The 18,806-nt window shown below is 40.6% G+C and overlaps 1 protein-coding gene across 1 annotated transcript; it reads left to right on the forward strand.

The window, feature by feature from the left end:
* The first annotated feature begins 4,588 nt into the window (after positions 1–4,588).
* On the forward strand, positions 4,589–17,707 carry josd1 (Josephin domain containing 1). Its single transcript, XM_063481569.1, has 5 exons — positions 4,589–4,726; positions 5,294–6,172; positions 6,279–6,407; positions 8,704–8,898; positions 13,879–17,707. The coding sequence occupies exons 2-5, from the start codon at positions 5,787–5,789 to the stop codon at positions 13,976–13,978; spliced, it is 810 nt and encodes a 269-aa protein (XP_063337639.1). The 5' UTR covers positions 4,589–4,726; positions 5,294–5,786; the 3' UTR covers positions 13,979–17,707.
* Positions 17,708–18,806: the final 1,099 nt, after the last annotated feature.

Here is an 18,806-nt window from a genome sequence, read left to right on the forward strand (position 1 = left end):
GTCTTGTAATCGGAAGGTTGCCGGTTTGAGCCCCGGCTCCGACAGTCTCGGTCGTTGTGTCCTTGGGCAAGACACTTCACCCGTTGCCTACTGATGGTGGTCAGAGGGCCCGGTGGCGCCAGTGTCCGGCAGCCTCGCCTCTGTCAGTGCGCCCCAGGGCAGCTGTGGCTACAATGTAGCTTGCCATCACCAGTGTGTGAATGTGTGGATGACTGAATGTAGTTTAAGCGCTTTGGGCTCCTTAGGGACTAAGTAAAGCGCTATATAAATACAGGCCATTTACCATAATATCCCTTGCTTTACACTTTACTCTTAGGCATGTAAGGGAATTTTCCCATATTTGTAATACTATGCTTGTCTCTACATGTCCACGGTTGTGTTTATTTGTCTTACTTGTTTTTGTCTCTGAAATACAAAAACAAATAAGTCTGTTCGACTCTGCTCATTACTCGTCCTACCAAGCATGTCTCTCTTTTGCACACAGTATTCTTATATAAGTCACTCTGTCGTTGTTTTACTGTTGCTGTCTGTCTTGCCGTCTGGATTGCTCTGGCTAGTGCGAGATCCTCATCCAGCTACATGTGCTGGTGCGTATATCGGCGAGCCCTACAACCAGCCTGTCTCTGATTACTTCATTATGAACCATTTTGTCATATTAAGGTGTACCCATTCACAAATGACATTTGTCTTGCCGATGAAAAAGCTGTGGATATCATCTGCCATTGCAGCATGTTGTTGCTGTCTGTCAATGTGTCGTCCGCTTCATCACCTATGCAGTACATGGAAATATTTACCTGGATGTCTTCCAAAATACTTTCTGCCAAATGCTACCATTCGGCCAAGCAGATAGTGATCCAAGGCATACATATAAAACACAGAAGGGGATTTGTTACAGCAAAGGATGAAGACCGTGAATGTGTTAGTTCAAAAACTTCTGGCAGATAGAAGAACTGCATCTGAATAAAGAAGTGAGAGAAAAGTATAAGGAACTGCAGCAAAAATATGAAGACCAGACTAAAAAAAAAGTAAAGGAGTAAACAGGTGCAGAAGAAGAAAGAATACTTCTACATAAGTATAATAAATGGCAGGGAACGTACGGTAGAAAGAACATGAGCATGACAAGAAGTAATTGAAAAGGAGAAGGAAAACCTGGAGCAGAAGAATCAAGAGCTGCAGGAATGCTGCCTAAGAAAGAACATCCCCAAAAAATGCTCCAGGGTTTTCAAAATAAGGGAGATAGAACAGATGGAGGTGGAGCACAAGGGGAAAAAGATAAAAGAATGCATAGTAATAAAAAGAAAAAATATAAAGAAAACGCGTTGAACAAGAAAGAGAAAGATGACAATTAAGGTTTGTGGAGCTGGATTCACAAGAATAAGAAGTGTTTGGGCAACTGAAGAGAAGAGGAGGCTGCCGCTTCCTCTGCCTCCCTCCTTCCCTCGAACATTTCTCAGTCTTTAATTTTTACCTGTGCCTCAGGTTCAGCTCCTCCATTTTTCATCAAGCTCTTAACCTTCACCTATTGTAAGTCTGCATTTATTTGTATGTATTTCTTTTAAAACTGTATAACACGTACACACTTCTTGGAAATTTGTTTGCTCTTTGCTCTGTAGCATTTCTCATTTTCATATCCTCTCTGAATACAAAATCAGCAAAGCTAAAAAGCAAGAGGAGAAGCACAAATGTTATTCCACAGTACACATGCAAATTCGAAAACAGTCATTCGAAACTGACTTTTACAGTAAATGCCAAGTCATTCGCGCAGCAGACAATGAGGTCTGTATTTACAGGTGAAGAACTCAGTATATTACCGTTACAAATTCACAGCATAGACACCTGATCTGTGTCGCCAGTTCAGATGAGATTTGGAAATCATCCTCCAGTCTCTGCGATGCCGGCCTTTGCTGATGCACAGCACGGTTTGCAGCTCCACATGTAGAAAAACTAAAGCGTTACATGAAGTCAGGGCTCATTATACCAGGACTTTAACCTGAAAGAGTGAGGTTTCGAAACCACCATGAACTGAAATTCAGTACTGTTTTATTTTTACTTCTTATGATACCCAAGAGGTATACTACAAAGCAAATTCAACACAACCAGACTTTCTTTACATTAGCCGGCAATCCTGTTCAGAAATAACGAGTATCGTCTATGGTTGTTATCAACTTCATTTGTTAAAGTCAATGGTACGGTCATAGAGTTTCCAAATTAAATTGAAAAGGAACAAACCTTCCATTGCCAGTGGATTCATTATGGTGCACAGATATTTAGGACCTCAGCACTAGTTTTACTGGGACAGTGTTTGGGACATCGTTAAACAGTCCTCCAGGAACCCTAATAATCAACAAATACATTCCTTTATTTTGTACATAGGACATATATGACTTCACAAAGATTTTATAGTATGAAACTTAAGGCTGACTTTGCCAACCCACCTTTTATGACATGGTATGGGAAAGTCCTGCAGTGTCCACGTTTTGGAAATGTTTAAAGAAAATCTTTCTACTTTATAACATATTTCAGCTCCATTTCCCGATTTTTTTTTCAATTTTAAGGGATTTGTGTCAATTAAGAGTGCATGAGGCTCAGAAAAGTGTGTTTTTAGCTGGTTTAATAGCTGCTACAAAGTTGATTTCCACACGGAGGAAGCTTCGGTTGCTCATTTGGCAGCAGTGGTTGCTCATTTTCATGGATGTTGCTTATCTTGAACTGTCCACAGCCCGAACCCACAAAGCTAAAGAAGATTTTGCGTAAAATTTGAAGTCTGTATTGTACTCAGTGCCTCTCTGTCTGTTCCCCTCCCCCTTCTTTCTTTTTTCCCTTACTCTTTTATTATATTTTTACATTTGTCTAAACACAATAAACATTTTATCACAAAAAAACTTTGTTAACTCAGGGTTTCTCCTTCAGTATCTGTTCAATCTCACACAAAAGGGGGCCTTCACACATCATTTCACTCTTCCTTCAGCACAAACTTAACGGATTGCCCCCTGCTTTAATCAAACATTATCAGAGGAACAGATGATAAAATTCTGATAAAATTCTATAAAGAGTAACAAAACAACACGTATAAAGTGAAAACTGTGTTTATTGACTATTCTCGGTGATAAGCAAATATACAAATGAACTGATCAGCTTTCTAATGGGTGTAGTGTGAGCTGCAATTCCAGCAGCTTATATGCAAATCAGGAGGAAGCATGAAAATATATATATTAAGGTGTCCTCTGCTTCACCAACTGACTATGCAAATTCCTGTGACAATGCAACACACTGTCTGCGCTGCTTTTACTTTAGAGAGGGCGTCCTTTGGTGGGGTTTTTTGAGGTACAGTTCAACTGGTATGTGTTTAACGTCATAAATGTTGGTTTGATGCCTGGTGCTTGGTGGTGATTGCGAAAGAGTAGCTTCAAATCGAAATGCTAAATTAAGAGAGAAAACTCCTGTGTCCCTTTAAATGTCAGTAAAATAAATAAAGGGGTGAGACAGTTCTTTTCTTTAATGAAGGACAACACAAGAAGGCCATCATGTTAAGACTGCTTCAGAGGCAGTCTTGTGTTTCACATCAATTGTTTCCTGTGAATTTGTTTCACATATTGTTCAACTTGAGCTCTCCAACATATTAATGACTATGGGTTTAAACTGATATCTGCTTCTCATAATGTAAAAACATTCACTTCATTTGAAATCCAACGCTGCAATTTGGATATTGTTATCCTTTTTATCAAGTTTTTGTAACATCTTGATGCATGCTCGATCATCCAGGTAAGGAATTCCCAAAAAGTTGATTCTGTTAATCTGGACATAGCGTTTTCAGTCCATTGTACTTCTTCAGTCTCAGCTGACTGCAAGTTTTCCCCAGCCAGTGATCAAGGAGCTGACCTCACAGCCCATTGTTCATTCAGTGGTGCTGCAGTCATTGTGCAAAGGTACTGTTTATAAGGTTGGGGAAAACTGCAGTCAGCTGAGACTGAAGAAGTCACTTGGATGAGTGACAAAACGTTTCTCCCACTGAAAACGCTACGTCCAGATGAACAGAATCAACCTCTTGGGAAGGTTTTGTACCAAAACAAATTTCAAACTTAGCCGTCATATTAATTTACTCAACCAGTGAACATGGACATAGGCATATGGCATTAGTTTGTTTAACTGAAATAGACTTTTTTTTTCTTTTTAAGTTCCCACCAAGTGAAAATATCTAACTTTTAAGCAGCTTAAGTATTTACAGACCGGCAAATTTTATGTTGTGAGACTAAATCAAAAACGACAAAGCTAAACAATAAGCTAAAGGAGGCTAAAGCGGTCCTCATTTGTGTGACCCATTCATGAAGTAGTTTAAGAAGTTTAAGAACTGGAATTGCTTTAAGAAGACAGCAGGTGATGTTTCCTATGGTAAAACATATTTTTATACGTATTTAAACCCTTTGTGCAGCAGCCATGTGATGAAAAGCGAACAACAGGTGAGAACAAAGTGGAAAAGGTAGGCTTTCGCAGTCTCAGGGGAGGATCTGCTCCAGTCTACTGACGCAGGCGGTGACAGCAATATGGAGCCAGGGAGGCGCTACTGCGCATGTCCGCGACTGCACGGACGGAGAAAGAGACAGGAGAGAGCCACAACAGGAAAAAAGTGGCAAAGACAAAGGTCTGAGCACCCTTTAGGGGAAAAAGGACAGAGGAGACTCGGGTTTTAGACCGGTTTACGGCAGCCCAGCTGTGACACCAGCGGCAGGTAACGGGCGGGGAAGTGGTCGGCGAGAGAAAATGAAGTTATAAATCATAAAAGGAGGCGTTGTGGTTGTGTTTGCTGGAGACACGGAGTCACGTAGAGCAGCAATAAGACCAACGCCAGATATCTGCTGCTAACACGGATTAAAACCTTCTGTACATGCCTGCTTTTAGGGGAATATATTTGCTATGTCTCCTTAACGCTGTGTAAGCTTCACATTAACGTGTAGCTCTTGTCAAATGTTGCTAGCTCAGTGAACAGCTTGCTTCCTCTATCCAGTTCAAAGCTGCTCGAAATGTTTACCTTCCCTTCATTTGGGCTCTGCTGACCAACAACATACTGAAGCTCTAAATAATGTAACAGCGTATTCAGTGGTGCTTCACCGTGTTGTTTAGGCCGATTTGGCAGCTGTTCTTTAACCAACCATATCCGAGGTGTGATTTGGGGACTTGTGTTATTATGTGTAATAGCTAAATTATGAGGAAAAACACGTGACTTTCCTTTCCTTTTTAATACAATGTATTTATTTTTTGCATTTCAGTTGCTTATTGACTGTATTTTTCTCCACAGTGTGTGACTCCTCTGTTCCTGTGGAACTGTAGCTTTGCGGTCAGCAAGTCTTGGAGGATGGAAAGACCTGCTAAGCTATAGGCTTTAGATGGAAAGAGCTGTCAGCACATAGAGGATGGAGGAAGTGGAAAACGCAAAGAGTGACGGCACTATGATTGATGACACCGCTGTGCTGTTGGAGGACTAGTCTGTCATTTTGGAGCATCTAGAGTATCTTTGCTGGTTATACTTGGTCACTCATAGCGATCTTTCTGCACATCTGTCCTTTAGTGGGAAAGAGACAGAAAGAAGGTTTTGCGGTGTTTGAGAGCCGCAGGTCTCATTTACCCTCCCTCCAGATACAAGCTCCTCTCTTCCAAGTGGCTGAGAGGTTATCACGCAAATGGTTGTCATGATGCTCAAGTAGTGTCCTGACATTAGTAGTTGTGGAGCTGAAGGAGGTACCGGTGGAGGTGGGGGCGGCGACAGTGCTGGCGGTGGTGAACATCCAGGGATGGGAAGTGCTCCTTATCCAGCCGGTGAGTGGAAGGGGAAGGGGCGAGGCAGCCTGCAGGAGCTGGGGTGCATGCCCTGGAAGGTCAGCAAACAGAAAGGTGGTGGAGGAAGTGGAGGAGGAGGAGGAGGAGGAGGAGGAGGAGGGGAGGCAGTGGTGGGAGCAGAGGAGAAGAGGTCCAGGGATCCCAGGGAAACTCAGCAGCAAGATCTCTCATCGTCCTCTTCTTCGCTCACCTCGCCAGCTCCTCCCCAAGCTTCTTTGGTGCCTCCGGCCATTTATCACGAAAAGCAGCGGCGGGAACTGTGTGCCCTGCACGCACTCAATAACGTCTTCCAGGATGGGACAGCCTTCAGCCGGGACACCCTGCAGGAGATCTACCAGAGGTGAGACAGTATGTGGATTAAAAGTGTTAAGGTGTGCATAAAATGTTTCGCAAATACAATCTGACTAAGTGATCTGTGGACGATCCCTTTTGTCAACTTGTTGCAGGCTCTCTCCCAGCACTATGGTGACGCCTCACAAGAAGAGCGTGCTGGGAAACGGGAACTATGACGTCAATGTCATTATGGCAGCCCTGCAGACCCGAGGGTTTGAGGCAGTTTGGTGGGATAAAAGAAGGTATGTAGGAGTAGCAACAAAAGAAGCCTTAGCATGGATAAATCATATTTAATCTAGTAGAAGTATTGATTTAATAGATTTATTTCCATTTGCTTACGTTGTAACTGCAATTTGCCTCATGACTTCTACCCCTGATTGTTTCCCAAAATAGTCAATGTGAGGCCGAGGAAGCCCAAACCAAAGAAAAGCAATCAGTCTATTGTTGCTTATCTGTACTTGTTTACACTTGTTCCTCTCTTATCTCGCTAGAGTGCACATATATTGCAAATACTAAAAAGGAGGCACCCCTTGTTTTCATCTGCTCCTCAACCACCTCATCAGCAGGGTCCTGAGTGATCCCTGTGATTAGTCAGCGCTTCCTGTGGTTGATAAAGTTTAAGAGTCGGTTTTATCAGCATTCCTGCTTCCTTCATTATCGGTCTTACATGACTGTTGACAGCAGCACCAAACACAGACTTGCTATATCGATAAAACCCATTCCTGTTTTTCTCTTTTTGAGCTTCTGCAGATGCGCGCTGTTGTTGTTTGGCATAACACAGTGGAGATTCACCCCTTTTTTGCATGTAACTAAGGCTTTACATGCTTACATGTTGTAAACATTCGGTTGCTGGCACGTCAACCGGAGACTGAGGCAAGAAAACAACGCGATGAATGGACTAGCACTTAAGCGCTCTCTCATTTTGGATTTCTCGACAAGAGAAGACATGACTTCTTTTTATTCTTTGGTTATGTTTATGACGTTCCTGTGACCTGAGGCTGTTTTTATAACTCTACTCACAGGGGATTTTTGATGCGGTAAACACTTGCAGCCAAGATATTTTTATGTATTTGGACCACGGTGAAAAAAGTGTGCTTAAAAGCTCCAACCCACAGCTGGAGTATTTATAAATATCATTTATTTTTGGAAGGGAGCAAGATAATAAGGTCACTTATGAGAGGACAAGTGATTGATAAGACAAGGAAATCTGGTGCCCTGATCCACAGAGCAGGTTTAACAAACTCTGAGTTTTTTTCTAGCAGTTCAGCAATGAAATGGAAAAAAAAAAAGGTACCACCATTGGGTAAAGAAAACGCAGAGCCTTCATTTTAATCCAGAAATATGAATGTCCCTCAGCGAGAACCCTGACCAGACAGCCTCAGAGCTGACTTATTGTCCAATCACAGATGAACAGATCAATTATATAAGCACTCAGGTTAAATAGAACAAGTACTAAGCTAACATATCAGTGGGATTATAATGTTTGTAAACTTCTTTAATTAATACATTTCAGTATGTGCTCAGAGTTTGTTGAAGAAAACCTGCCAGCGGTCTCAGAGTCTGTTACTCCAATAATAGACCCAGGGTTCAAGTTAGCCCTCTTTCTGGAGCAGAAAACCCACAAACTTTGAGTTTTTATTAAATCTGATTGGTTGAACAGGGTCCTCGTGTAGTATTATCATCAGTGTACAGTCAACTGTGTTTAGAAGTGTGCTCTGATACTGGAGCGTAGGTGTGGCAGGCATTCAAGCACTGAAACTTCAAAGTCTCCACTTCAGTCTTCGTTTGCCAGTTAATGACAGTTTTGAATTTTGACAGATGCAAAGTTTGCAACACATGTCGCTACTCAATCTGCACAAAGGTCAGCGCAGTTGAGTTACACAGTGTTCGTTACAGTCATCAATGGGAACTGACAAAATCAAGAGTGCTTTGAAGTGCCGTGAGCATGTATGTTATATAACCTGTTTGTTTCATTTGAAAATGAATATGCCTCCCTGGTTTGTTTAAACTTCTGGCTGCAAGAATGCTTCTCTCTGGTATTCTACGCAGTCTCTTGCTATGTCCTGTACATAGCTGAATAGCTTTGCTTGTGATTGTTACTGTGGATGGTTTATCACAGGGGTTTTTTTTCTGGACTTCCTGACTTAGAATGGACCTTTGTGTTGTGACTACACTTGTAAGTGCATTTTATCTGAACATAGCTGAAAGTTTCAATGTAAAAAATATATATATATTTTGCTCAAGTAAATGCAAGCCCAAATAATGACAGGTAACAAAAATGCTGTATGGCTGGAGAGCAGTAGGCCCGGGTTCGAGTCCCACCCGCAGCCCTTTGTCTTCCCCTCTCTCAGTCCCCACTTTACTTTCAATCTACACTGTCTCTATCCAATAAAGGCCAAAAAAATAATCTTTAAAAAAAGTAAATACAAATATTTTCAAATAGTCATGTAATATATATGTATTATTAGTATTATTATTATTATTATTATTGTTGTTGTTATTGTTATTATTATTATTAAAAATATATATATTTTTTAGGGATGTTGGCAATATTGAACTGTCCAACGTGGAGGGCTTCATCCTGAACGTACCGTCCAATCTGCGCTGGGGGCCCCTCCGGTTGCCGCTTAAGCGCCAGCACTGGATAGGCGTCAGAGAGGTGGGAGGAGTCTACTACAACTTGGACTCCAAGCTACGTAGCCCTCAACCAATTGGCAATCCGGATGAGCTCAGGTGAGAGGGATGGGGAGTGTGTGCATGTGTAGCAGCAGCAGCTGTGTTGTTTTATACTTTTGTTGTCATAAAGTTTTAAAAACTAATAGGTGTGCCAGTGGAGAGGATCTAGCTGAGAAATGTACAGTTAGCTCCATGTTAGAAGTAAGTGTGAAGCCTTGATGGTGCTCTGCATGTACATGGACAACTAATGCATCACAGCTGAGTAGTTATTCCTGTTGTAGTTCTTTGAAGTCTGCTGCCTGGGGTGCATGCATAGTTATTGCATTGTAATGTAAAATCTGTGGACGATAGAGGCACGCGGACAGCCGCACGGACCCTCAAGCTCATCATCTCATGACGAAATGTACCTCATAACGATTCTAGATGACTAAAGGATCTGTAAAGGCCCAAGACAGCCATGTTGATCCACAAAATGTTCTAGCCATCTATTATAGTGATAAAACCTCGTGCTACTTACTTAGAATGACCTAACTTTACCATGTAGTCTTAATGTTTTATTACATATGTCCTGAAATGAATGAGTGAGATTATAAACTCATCAGAAAGTGTAGACAGAGGTCAGGGCAGAGGGCTGTGTCTTGTAGACCAGTGTTTCCCAACCACTGTGTGCCGCGAGAAATGATCAGGTGTGCTGTGGAAGATAATCTGGTTCCACCTGATTAGTACTCTCAGCGATCGGTGTGAATAACGGGCAGAACAGGTACATTCTCTTCCACTAGAGGAAAGTACAACTTCCTGCTCTAATTAAATGGGTGCCAACTGCCAGTAAAACAGAAGAAGATAAAGAAGAAATTACATAATAGTCATGTGAGATAATGCAGCGTGTAATAGCAATAGATAAATATTTTAAAAGAAAACGTAGTCAATCTGACCTGCGTCCTGGAGAAAATTCCAACCCAGATGAAGGCCCTAGCATGAGTAGTGGTCAGAAGAAAGCAAAAAAGGTATACTGGGGACAAACCGAACCATTCCGCTATACCTGGTGCACGCGTTGCAGGATCGTCTCTCCCCTAAGCAATAAAAATAAAGAGCCCTGCTACTAAGAAGAGGTACAAATAATTAACTAATTAACTAATAATTAACTTAAAATGGGTTGTTGTACACCCACTTTTACCTGATACAGTTAAGCCCATAATTATTCATACCCCTGCCAAATATTGACTTAAAGTTACTTTTGTTCAATAAGCAAGTTCTTTTTTGAGCAGAAATGACACAGGTGTCTCCCCAAAGATAATAAGACGATGTACAAGAGGCATCATTGTGGAAAAAAATATTTCTCAGGTTTTATTTATATTTTAGCAAAAAGTATCATGTCCAGAATTATTCATACCCTTCTCAATAATCAATAGAAAAAAGCCTTTATTGGCTATTACAGCAATCAAACGCTTCCTATAATTGCAGACCAGCTTTTTGCATGTCTCCACAGGCATTTTTGCCCATTCATCTTTAGCAATGAGCTCCAAATCTTTCAGGTTGGAGGGTCTTCTTGCCATCATTCTGATCTTTAGCTCCCTCCACAGATTCTCAATTGGATTCAAGTCAGGACTCTGGCTAGGCCACTGCAAAACGTTAATGTTGTTGTCTGCTAACCATTTCTTCACCACGTTTGCTGTATGTTTTGGGTTATTGTCGTGCTAAAATGTCCACTGGTTCCCAAGGCCAAGTTTTTCTGCAGACTGCCTGATGTTGTTGTTGAGAATCTTCATGTATTGCTCTTTTTTCATGGTGCTGTTTACTGTGATTAGGTTCCATGGTCCATTGGCTAAAAAACACCCCCAAAGCATTAGGTTCCCACCACCATGTTTGACAGTGGGGATGGTGTTCTTTGGGTTGAAGGCTTCTCCATTTTTATGCCAAATGATCACAATGATGCCAACATCATTGTGACCAAATAATTCAATTTTTGTTTCATCTGACCATAACACTGAAGACCAGAAACCTTCTTCTTTGTCCAGATGAGCATTTGCAAAGGCCAAATGAGCTTTTGCATGCCTTAGAAGTGCCTGGAGAAGTGGCGTTTTCCTTGGTCTGCATCCGTGGAACCCAACAGTGTCCGTTGGACTGTCTGGCTTGAGACATTGCCACCAGCAGAGCCCAGATTCACCAGAATGGCCTTGGTGGTGATCCTTGGATTCTTTTTCACCTCTCTCACTATTCTCCTGGCCAGCACAGGTTTCACTTTTGGCTTCCGACAACGTCCTCTGAGATTTTCCACAGTGCGGAACATCTTGTATTTTTTAATAATACTTTGCACTGTGGCCACTGGAACTTGAAAACATTTGGATATGGCCTTGTAGCCCATTCCTCACTTGTGAGCAGCCACAATGCACAGCTGCAGGTCCTCACTGAGTTCCTTTGTCTTAGCCATGAATGTCCACAGACCACCTGCAGAGAGCTGCTGTTTTTCACCTGTTGAGTTGATCAAAACAGCTATTTCCAATTAATCAGGGTAATTAGGATGCTTTAGAACAGCTTTGACTATTTGGAATGGATGGAACTTTGGATTTTCCCAGAGACTGTGACAGTTTGTGAAGGGTATGAATAATTCTGGACATGATACTTTTTGCTCAAATGTAAATAAAAGCTGAGAAATATTTTTTTTCCACAATGATGCGTCTTGTACATCATCTTATTATCTTTTGTGAGACGCCTGTGTCATTTCCAGTCAAAAAATAACTTGCTAGTTGAATAAAAGTAACTTTAAGTCAAAATTTGCCAGGGGTATGAATAATTTTGGGCTTAACTGTATATTTGATATGTTATTGATATGTATATATCAATAACAAATATTGATATATATACTTTACATTTAACCAAAGAAGTTTTCCTAGTTGGCTCTTTTAATGTTTTTTGGGGGTTTTTCACTGATCATACCGAGGCTGACTCTAAGCTCTGGATTGCTTTCACTTTAATCGCTTTTCCTTTGTTAGCTTTTTTAAAATGTCCATGTTCAGCTGGTCAAGGGTAATTCAAGTGTTTGATTAGGTTTGTTGTTATGAGCAGTCTCGTGGTGGGCACACCGTGGTTTACTCTGACAAACTTGGTGACATTGCCCATTCTATACACATACTAACAAAGTCAAATCAAGGTCAGCTTTATTGTTAAAGACCATATGTAGAGTTATACACAGGAATTTGAAATCGCAATGCTCCCATGGCCCTCAGTGTACACTAAAAATATAAAGATTAAAAAAAGGGAAAAAAACAACATGTTAGCATGTGGTTGTAAATGTGCAAAAGACTATTTGCCTGAGCCTCTGTGTACAAGTTGAACATGCATGTAAGAGACACGGTTTAATCAGACATACACTACCAGTCAAATGTTTTAGGATTGAAAATTATGCAGTTTAATGTCTCATTGCAGCATAGTACAAATAAGCAATTGGAGTTAAAAAAAAAATCATGGAATCAATTTATAGACCAAAATGTATTCTAAACTTTTGACTCATCAAAGTAGCCACCTTTGGCAAATATAACAGCTGAACACACCCGTGGCATTCTTTCTACAATAGAAATCAAATATTCTTCAGAAAGTTCTTACCATATCTGTTGCAGAAGTTCCCATAAATGTGTGGCAGTAGGTTGCTTTGCTTTCACTCTTCTGTCCAGTTCATCCCAAACCAGCTTGATGGGCTTTAAGTCTGGAGACTGTGCTGGCCACTCCATGTTTTCAAGCTTACCGTCTTGTTCTTTTTTCCTGAGGTAGCTCTGGTATAGCTTGGACTTATGTTTTGGGTCATCATCTTGCTGTAGGATGAACCCCTGACCAACTAGGTGCATACCAGAGGGTACTGCATGGCGCTGTGGTAACCCTTTGTACAAGTCACCGACACTGGGTCCAGCAAAACAGCTCCAGACCATCACACTTCCTCCTCCATGTTTGACAGTTGTCCTTTCGCCTACTCGATGCCGTACAAATATCCTGTGTGATGATTTCAAATTTTGATCCAGTCCATAATACCTTCTTCCAGTCTTCAGTGGTCCATTGGCAATGTTTCATGGCCAGGCAAACCTCTTTGTCTTAATCTGACATCTTAGCAATATTTTTCTTGCTGCAACTTGTCTGCTCGAAGTCTCCTCATCACAGTTCAAACTGAGACTTGCTTACTACGACCACTATTAAGCTGTGCTTGAAGCTGTTGTCCTCTGAGCCACCTGCAAGCTGTTAACTCTCAAAAACTTGTCCTCTGATTCAGGTGTGGCTTTGGGTGTGCCAGACCTCTTCCTGTCAGAGTTTGCCCCAGTTTCTGAGTGCATTTTGATGGTGAAGGAAACTGTACTCACGGACACCTTGACTTCCTTTGCAATTTCTCTGTAGGGAAGACCCACATATTTAAGTGTTATGATGGTCTGTCTCTCTTCCATTATTAATTGCCTTTTTCTCACCATTTTTGTAGCAACACACTATTTTATGCAGCACAATATGGTTCAACCGATGCTCAAGAAGGTATGGGTCCACAGTGTGTTCCAGTGTTTATGTAGACAGAGGGTTGGAACACCAGGTTTCAAGGCTTGATAAACCTCCGTTGCTGCAGAACAGTTTAATTTGTTAACCCATTTTGTGTTCCATGAAAAAGGCCTTTTAGTATAATTCATTTAAAATTGCATTATTTTTTTAGTTTTGGGTAACCTTAACTTTTTTTTAACCTCTGGCAGTTCATTTCAAGCTATTCATTGAACTTGAACAACTTGAATTACAATAAATAACTGGAAAAATTGGGGTGTTCTAAAACCTTTCACGGTAGTGTATGTGAAGCTGACTGGCGGGTCACTGGTTAGGGCCAAAAATGCTGGTCTATCGCTACATCTCCAGTTTGTGGTTTACAACTTGTTCTGCTGGGCTAAAAAATAATTCATTGAAGCTTTACATCAGTGTACCACTTGTTAATTTTGTTGTTGTTGTTGTTTCACTTTAATCACTTTCACTTTAATTTTAAAAAAATGTAATTCTTGTGTTTGATTTTTATCACATTCTCAGGAAGTTTCTCCACCAGCAGCTACGAGGGAAGAACTGTGAACTCCTGCTAGTCGTCTCAGAGGAAGTGGAGGCACACCAGACATGGCGATCTGATGGCTAAGGGTTTAACCAGCCTATCACAGCTCTAACTGGGCCAGCAGTCCAATCGCAGAATAAACGGAAGAGGAACTAGCATTGTTGTGCTCAGCCAAACCCCTTTGATGCACACTTGCAGATATATATCTACTACACACACACACACACCTTTTTTGGAGGTTTTGTTTACACAGCCATTGCTGGACAATTATCTGGCGAGATACAATGCAATGAAGGAAGCAAACACTTAACATACAGGGAGAATCAAAGAATCACAGCTCTTTCTCACGACACAGCTAAGACTTCTGAAGGGTTATCCTGTTTCTGCTATTCTTGTGGATTTTTTTTATATTGATGCATATTTTCAATGTCAGTTTTGATCTTTTGCTTTTGTTTTTTTCCCTTTTTTACTTTTCTAGTTTCCAAAGTCATTCGAGTTCAGGCTTTATGAAAAATGCTATGTTCATGTGCCCGTCTCCTTCAGTGATCCTCCCCGCTTCGGTCATGACGTTCACTGATGTGTCTTTGTGTTTGTGTCCCTCCCTTCGTGTTGTAAAGCTCTCTTTCTCTTTGTCCGTATCACTTTCACCAAAGCGTGCCCTTCGTTGCCTCAGCGTGACTCCATCTCTCTGTCTTTTTCACGTCACTGGTAAGAATCGGTGAGTGATCACGTTGCCAACTTTGTATACTTCAACACCTCCCAAACATTTCTGGCACAGACAGAGCCTTTGCTGCGGAGGCTCTGCCGACACAACACTTTTATATGGCAACAAAGCAATGCAACAGCACCCTGGCCAAGTAGACCCTCTAGTGGATGTTTGCCTAATTTTCAGTCAAGCAAGACACACCATCATCACCTATCCAGTTTTTCTTTTCAGATTGTTCATAATGAAGTCTCAAACTTCTTATGGCATGCCTTGATTAAGAAGCCAATGCCCCATGACTGTTTTTTCCTTTTAAATCAATCATTAATCAAAATGGGTGCAGCTTTAATTTAGCTTAAACACTGGTCAGCACAAGAGTCATCAACCTTCAGTTTGTCCAGTTTCCCTAAAAAAACAAAAACAAATCACATTTATATAAGTTAGTTTTAGTTTGTATCTTCAACCTGGCTGCTCCCAAAGTTAGAGTATCACTGCAACAGAGTTAAGTCTGCATATCCGAAAAGGTGGTGTTTACCTTTAGCAGGATTCTTTTACATCAGCATATAATAATCAAGTTAGTGTGACATTTCAAATGTAAGTCTGAATGATAGATAAAAGTGTACCAGCGAAGCCTGTTCCATATTACAAAATGAAAAAACTTCACCATATTTTGTAGAGGCCGATTTGTTCCTGATGGGTTGCGTTTTTTTATGTATATGTATTCTACATATACATATACAGCATATAAATACATGTGTCAAATTAGAGGAGGAATTCCTTTTGTTGTTAATTCAGATCTGCTGAGGTGCAATATGGTATTGTATTAAAGGCAAAAGAATGGGAGTGTGTAAAACTCTGTAATGTCGCCATAATTGCCCGACACATCCCTTTCTCCATTATTTTCCTTAAAGAAACAGTAATATTTAAAAAAACAAAAACAAAGGTTACTGCACATATCAGATGGCATTTATATACTGATACTGAGATATCTGTAATAAGTGAATGTCGTCTAAAAAATATCAGTCAAGTCAGATACCAGTCGGGCTCTATACACCAGTTAACAAGAGATCATGCATATGAGGAAATAATTTTGTTTCCCTCCGTCACCAACTTCTACTCAGAGCCACCAACATTTGTTAAACGTCTTCAAAGTGATCTTTCACGCAGATGACACAACAGTTATCAACCCACTGCAGCCCCCACCCTACCTCTTACTTTGGCTTGTGAGTGTCCCCACCACAGCAGTCCTCAGTAGCACAGGAGCTCAGCCTATGCAGAGATTCTCCTTCTCCGTATCCTCTCATAAATATCCTGCCAAAATACAGCTCTGAGAGAATGTCACCGATTGTCCCACAAAGTCTTACGCAGCGGCCTCTGTTGCGTGAAGTTTCAATGTGTGGAAGATTTTGTTGGTGGCTTAGGGGAAATGAAACAAAAAAAAAAGCTTGAAGATCTGTAGGAGGTGTCAGGTAAAGAAAGTGTAGGTCGGAAAGTGTCCCAAATGTCCAGCCTTTACGCGTGCTGTGGGAAAGTGTAGTGAAATGAGCCTAATGAGAGATTCCGCTGTTGTAGCTTTCGTATTTATCAACTGTTAAAACTGTTTGCTACTATAAATGTATTGTCTGTTGACGACAATATTGGCCTTAACTTGTTTACATTGAAAGAAACATATAGATATACGTTGCTCTGAAATATTGACAGGGGGGCTGTGCAGTTTGGCGCCACTTCAGGAGGTTAATTCCAAAGCACCGACGAGAAATCCAGTACGCAAAGAAACTAATCTGTAATGATATTTTCAGTTTTTCCGCCAAGGACTTTATGTTCTATACAAACGTTTGAAATGACGTGACTTTTATAGGAAAAAAGATTACTTTATTTTAATGGTGCATGTCTTATTTTAGAGTGACTCCAGCGCAGGCTGTTGGCCTTCACCGCCTCGTTATATCCAAGCCGAGCAATCGTCGGTAATTTGTGGAGAGTTTTCAGCCCAATCACGTCATGACTAGTGTGGCACATTTGCACTCAGCATTTGCCTTTTTATTCTTTGTTTTTGCCATGACAATCCATTTAGCCCTTCCTATTAAAGGACCCTGATTGTCACTGTAATTTTTTTTTTCCATAGAAATAAAATGCTTATATTGGCACTTTATGTATAAGCTGGTGTGTGGGTGTATTAAATGGGTGTGTATTTGCTTTCAAATGGTCATTGTTGGGTTACATGTAGAGTATAATGCTGCTATTCTGGGCCTCAGTGAGTGTGTGGAAAGTATGTCTCACTTTTACAATGACATGTTGCCCTTTAGAACATTTGTTCATTTCACAGGGAAATTGTGGTGCATCAAAGAATGTAAGCCTTCATACCTTATATATTCATCATACTTCAAGTGAAATATTTCAAATCTTTTTTTTTCCCCCAACTTGATGATCTTCATGTAAGCTCATGAAAATCAGAAATCCAGTTTTTCAGACTATATTTCTCTTGAAAAGTTTGTTCACTTATACTCAGTTTTTTGTTTGGACTCCTTTACCAAGAACTGCTGCATTAGTGCATAGTGGCTCTGCTGAGGTGTTACTGAAACCCAGGTGGCTTTGACAGCAGCCTTCAGATCATCTGTATTTTTAATCATGTGTTTGTCATGTTCCTCTTAACACTGACTGAACCCTGTAGATGAATTCTCTACAGGGTTCAGGTCAGGCGAGCTGGCTGGCCAATGAAGCACAATAAGATGTTCAACATTCGGTAGCAGTTCTGGCATTGGAGGTAGACGCTAAGTCCTACTGGAAAAGGAGATCTGCGTTTCCATAAAGCATGTCAGCAGATGGAACCATGAAGACGATTGTGTTGACTTTGGATTTCATAATACACAGTGGGCCAGCCACCAACAACATCAGCATCATCACAGACCGTGGAAACTTCCCACTGGATTCTGTGCCTCTCCCACTCTTCCTCCAAACAACTATAAGGCCCAGGGAGCAGGATCAGCCCAGCAAAGACTTTGGAAAAGTGGAGGATAGTTTTTGAACTTTTAGCTGTATTTTCACAAGTTTGAAAGCTTTCCCTATTGGTAAAGACCTCACCACCACCCAAAATAAATAAATTACCATTAATACTACACCAAATTATAAAATTAAATCATGTAAGTTTTTTTTTTATTTTTCATTTATTTATTTATTTTTCTGTCCACAGTAAAAGAAATTCACAGAAGAAACATTTCTGTGAATTAATGATTTATTTATTTATTTATTTTTTTTACAATTACAGGACAGCCTGGGCAATAAACTACCCAAACTCTGTAATTTTACACATTTATCCTGTAATGTCACTGCGCCATCGTACCTAAGATCAAAGTGAGTTGTATGTGACTCGTGTGCTCTACGGCCTTAATTTCAAAATGAAGTGCAAAAAATTAGTGTGTGACTGTTCCCCGCTATTCCTGAAGACGTCTGCTTGTGGTGCCTCCTAATGCACTAACACCAGCTACAGTCCACTGATTGCAAAGTACTTCTAATGCACAATCATCTGAAGACTGGTCATCCTTTTTGCTTGTCCACTTTTTCCTACAGCCTATGCAGCAATGACCTTCTGTGGCTTATCTGTCAATGATCGTCATCTGGACAGCTGTCAAGTCAGCAGTCTTCCTCATGATTAGGGAAGATCGCTGAGCTACTGAACAGTGGTTGCATGTGCTGAACTAGACACAGTATTGATACTGGCGGACTCATCAAACTCAAAAGATTTTTGTGAGTCAAAAAACGCAATAATATAAATTATAACAGAGAAAAGACTTAATATATTTCACCTTACATGTAATGCATATATAATAAATGAAAGCTTGCCTTTTTGAACTAAATGTGGGGACATAACAAACATTTTTACAATATTCTAATTTTCTGAGATGCACTAATAATGTTGTTTTAAAAAAATGATAACTGCATCTCACAGCTGTATCCCTACCTCCTCTCCAACATGAAGAACATGAAGGTTTACAGTTAAACATTAAACCTTTGCTTTACAAGCCCAGACCTGCATAAAAGCAAAGTTTGGTTGGGTCCCCTATTTACACATTAGACACCTGAGTTATTCCACCAAACACTAAAATGACCCTCTCACCAAGATCAAGGTCATAATTCTGTGATCAGATATGTCACAATAAAAGTACAGATTCAAGAAATGCCAAGCTAATGTTCGTTTATTTCTCTACACCTCAG

Source organism: Pelmatolapia mariae, linkage group LG8 (assembly GCF_036321145.2).
Source record: "Pelmatolapia mariae isolate MD_Pm_ZW linkage group LG8, Pm_UMD_F_2, whole genome shotgun sequence".
Classification (NCBI taxonomy): domain Eukaryota; kingdom Metazoa; phylum Chordata; class Actinopteri; order Cichliformes; family Cichlidae; genus Pelmatolapia; species Pelmatolapia mariae.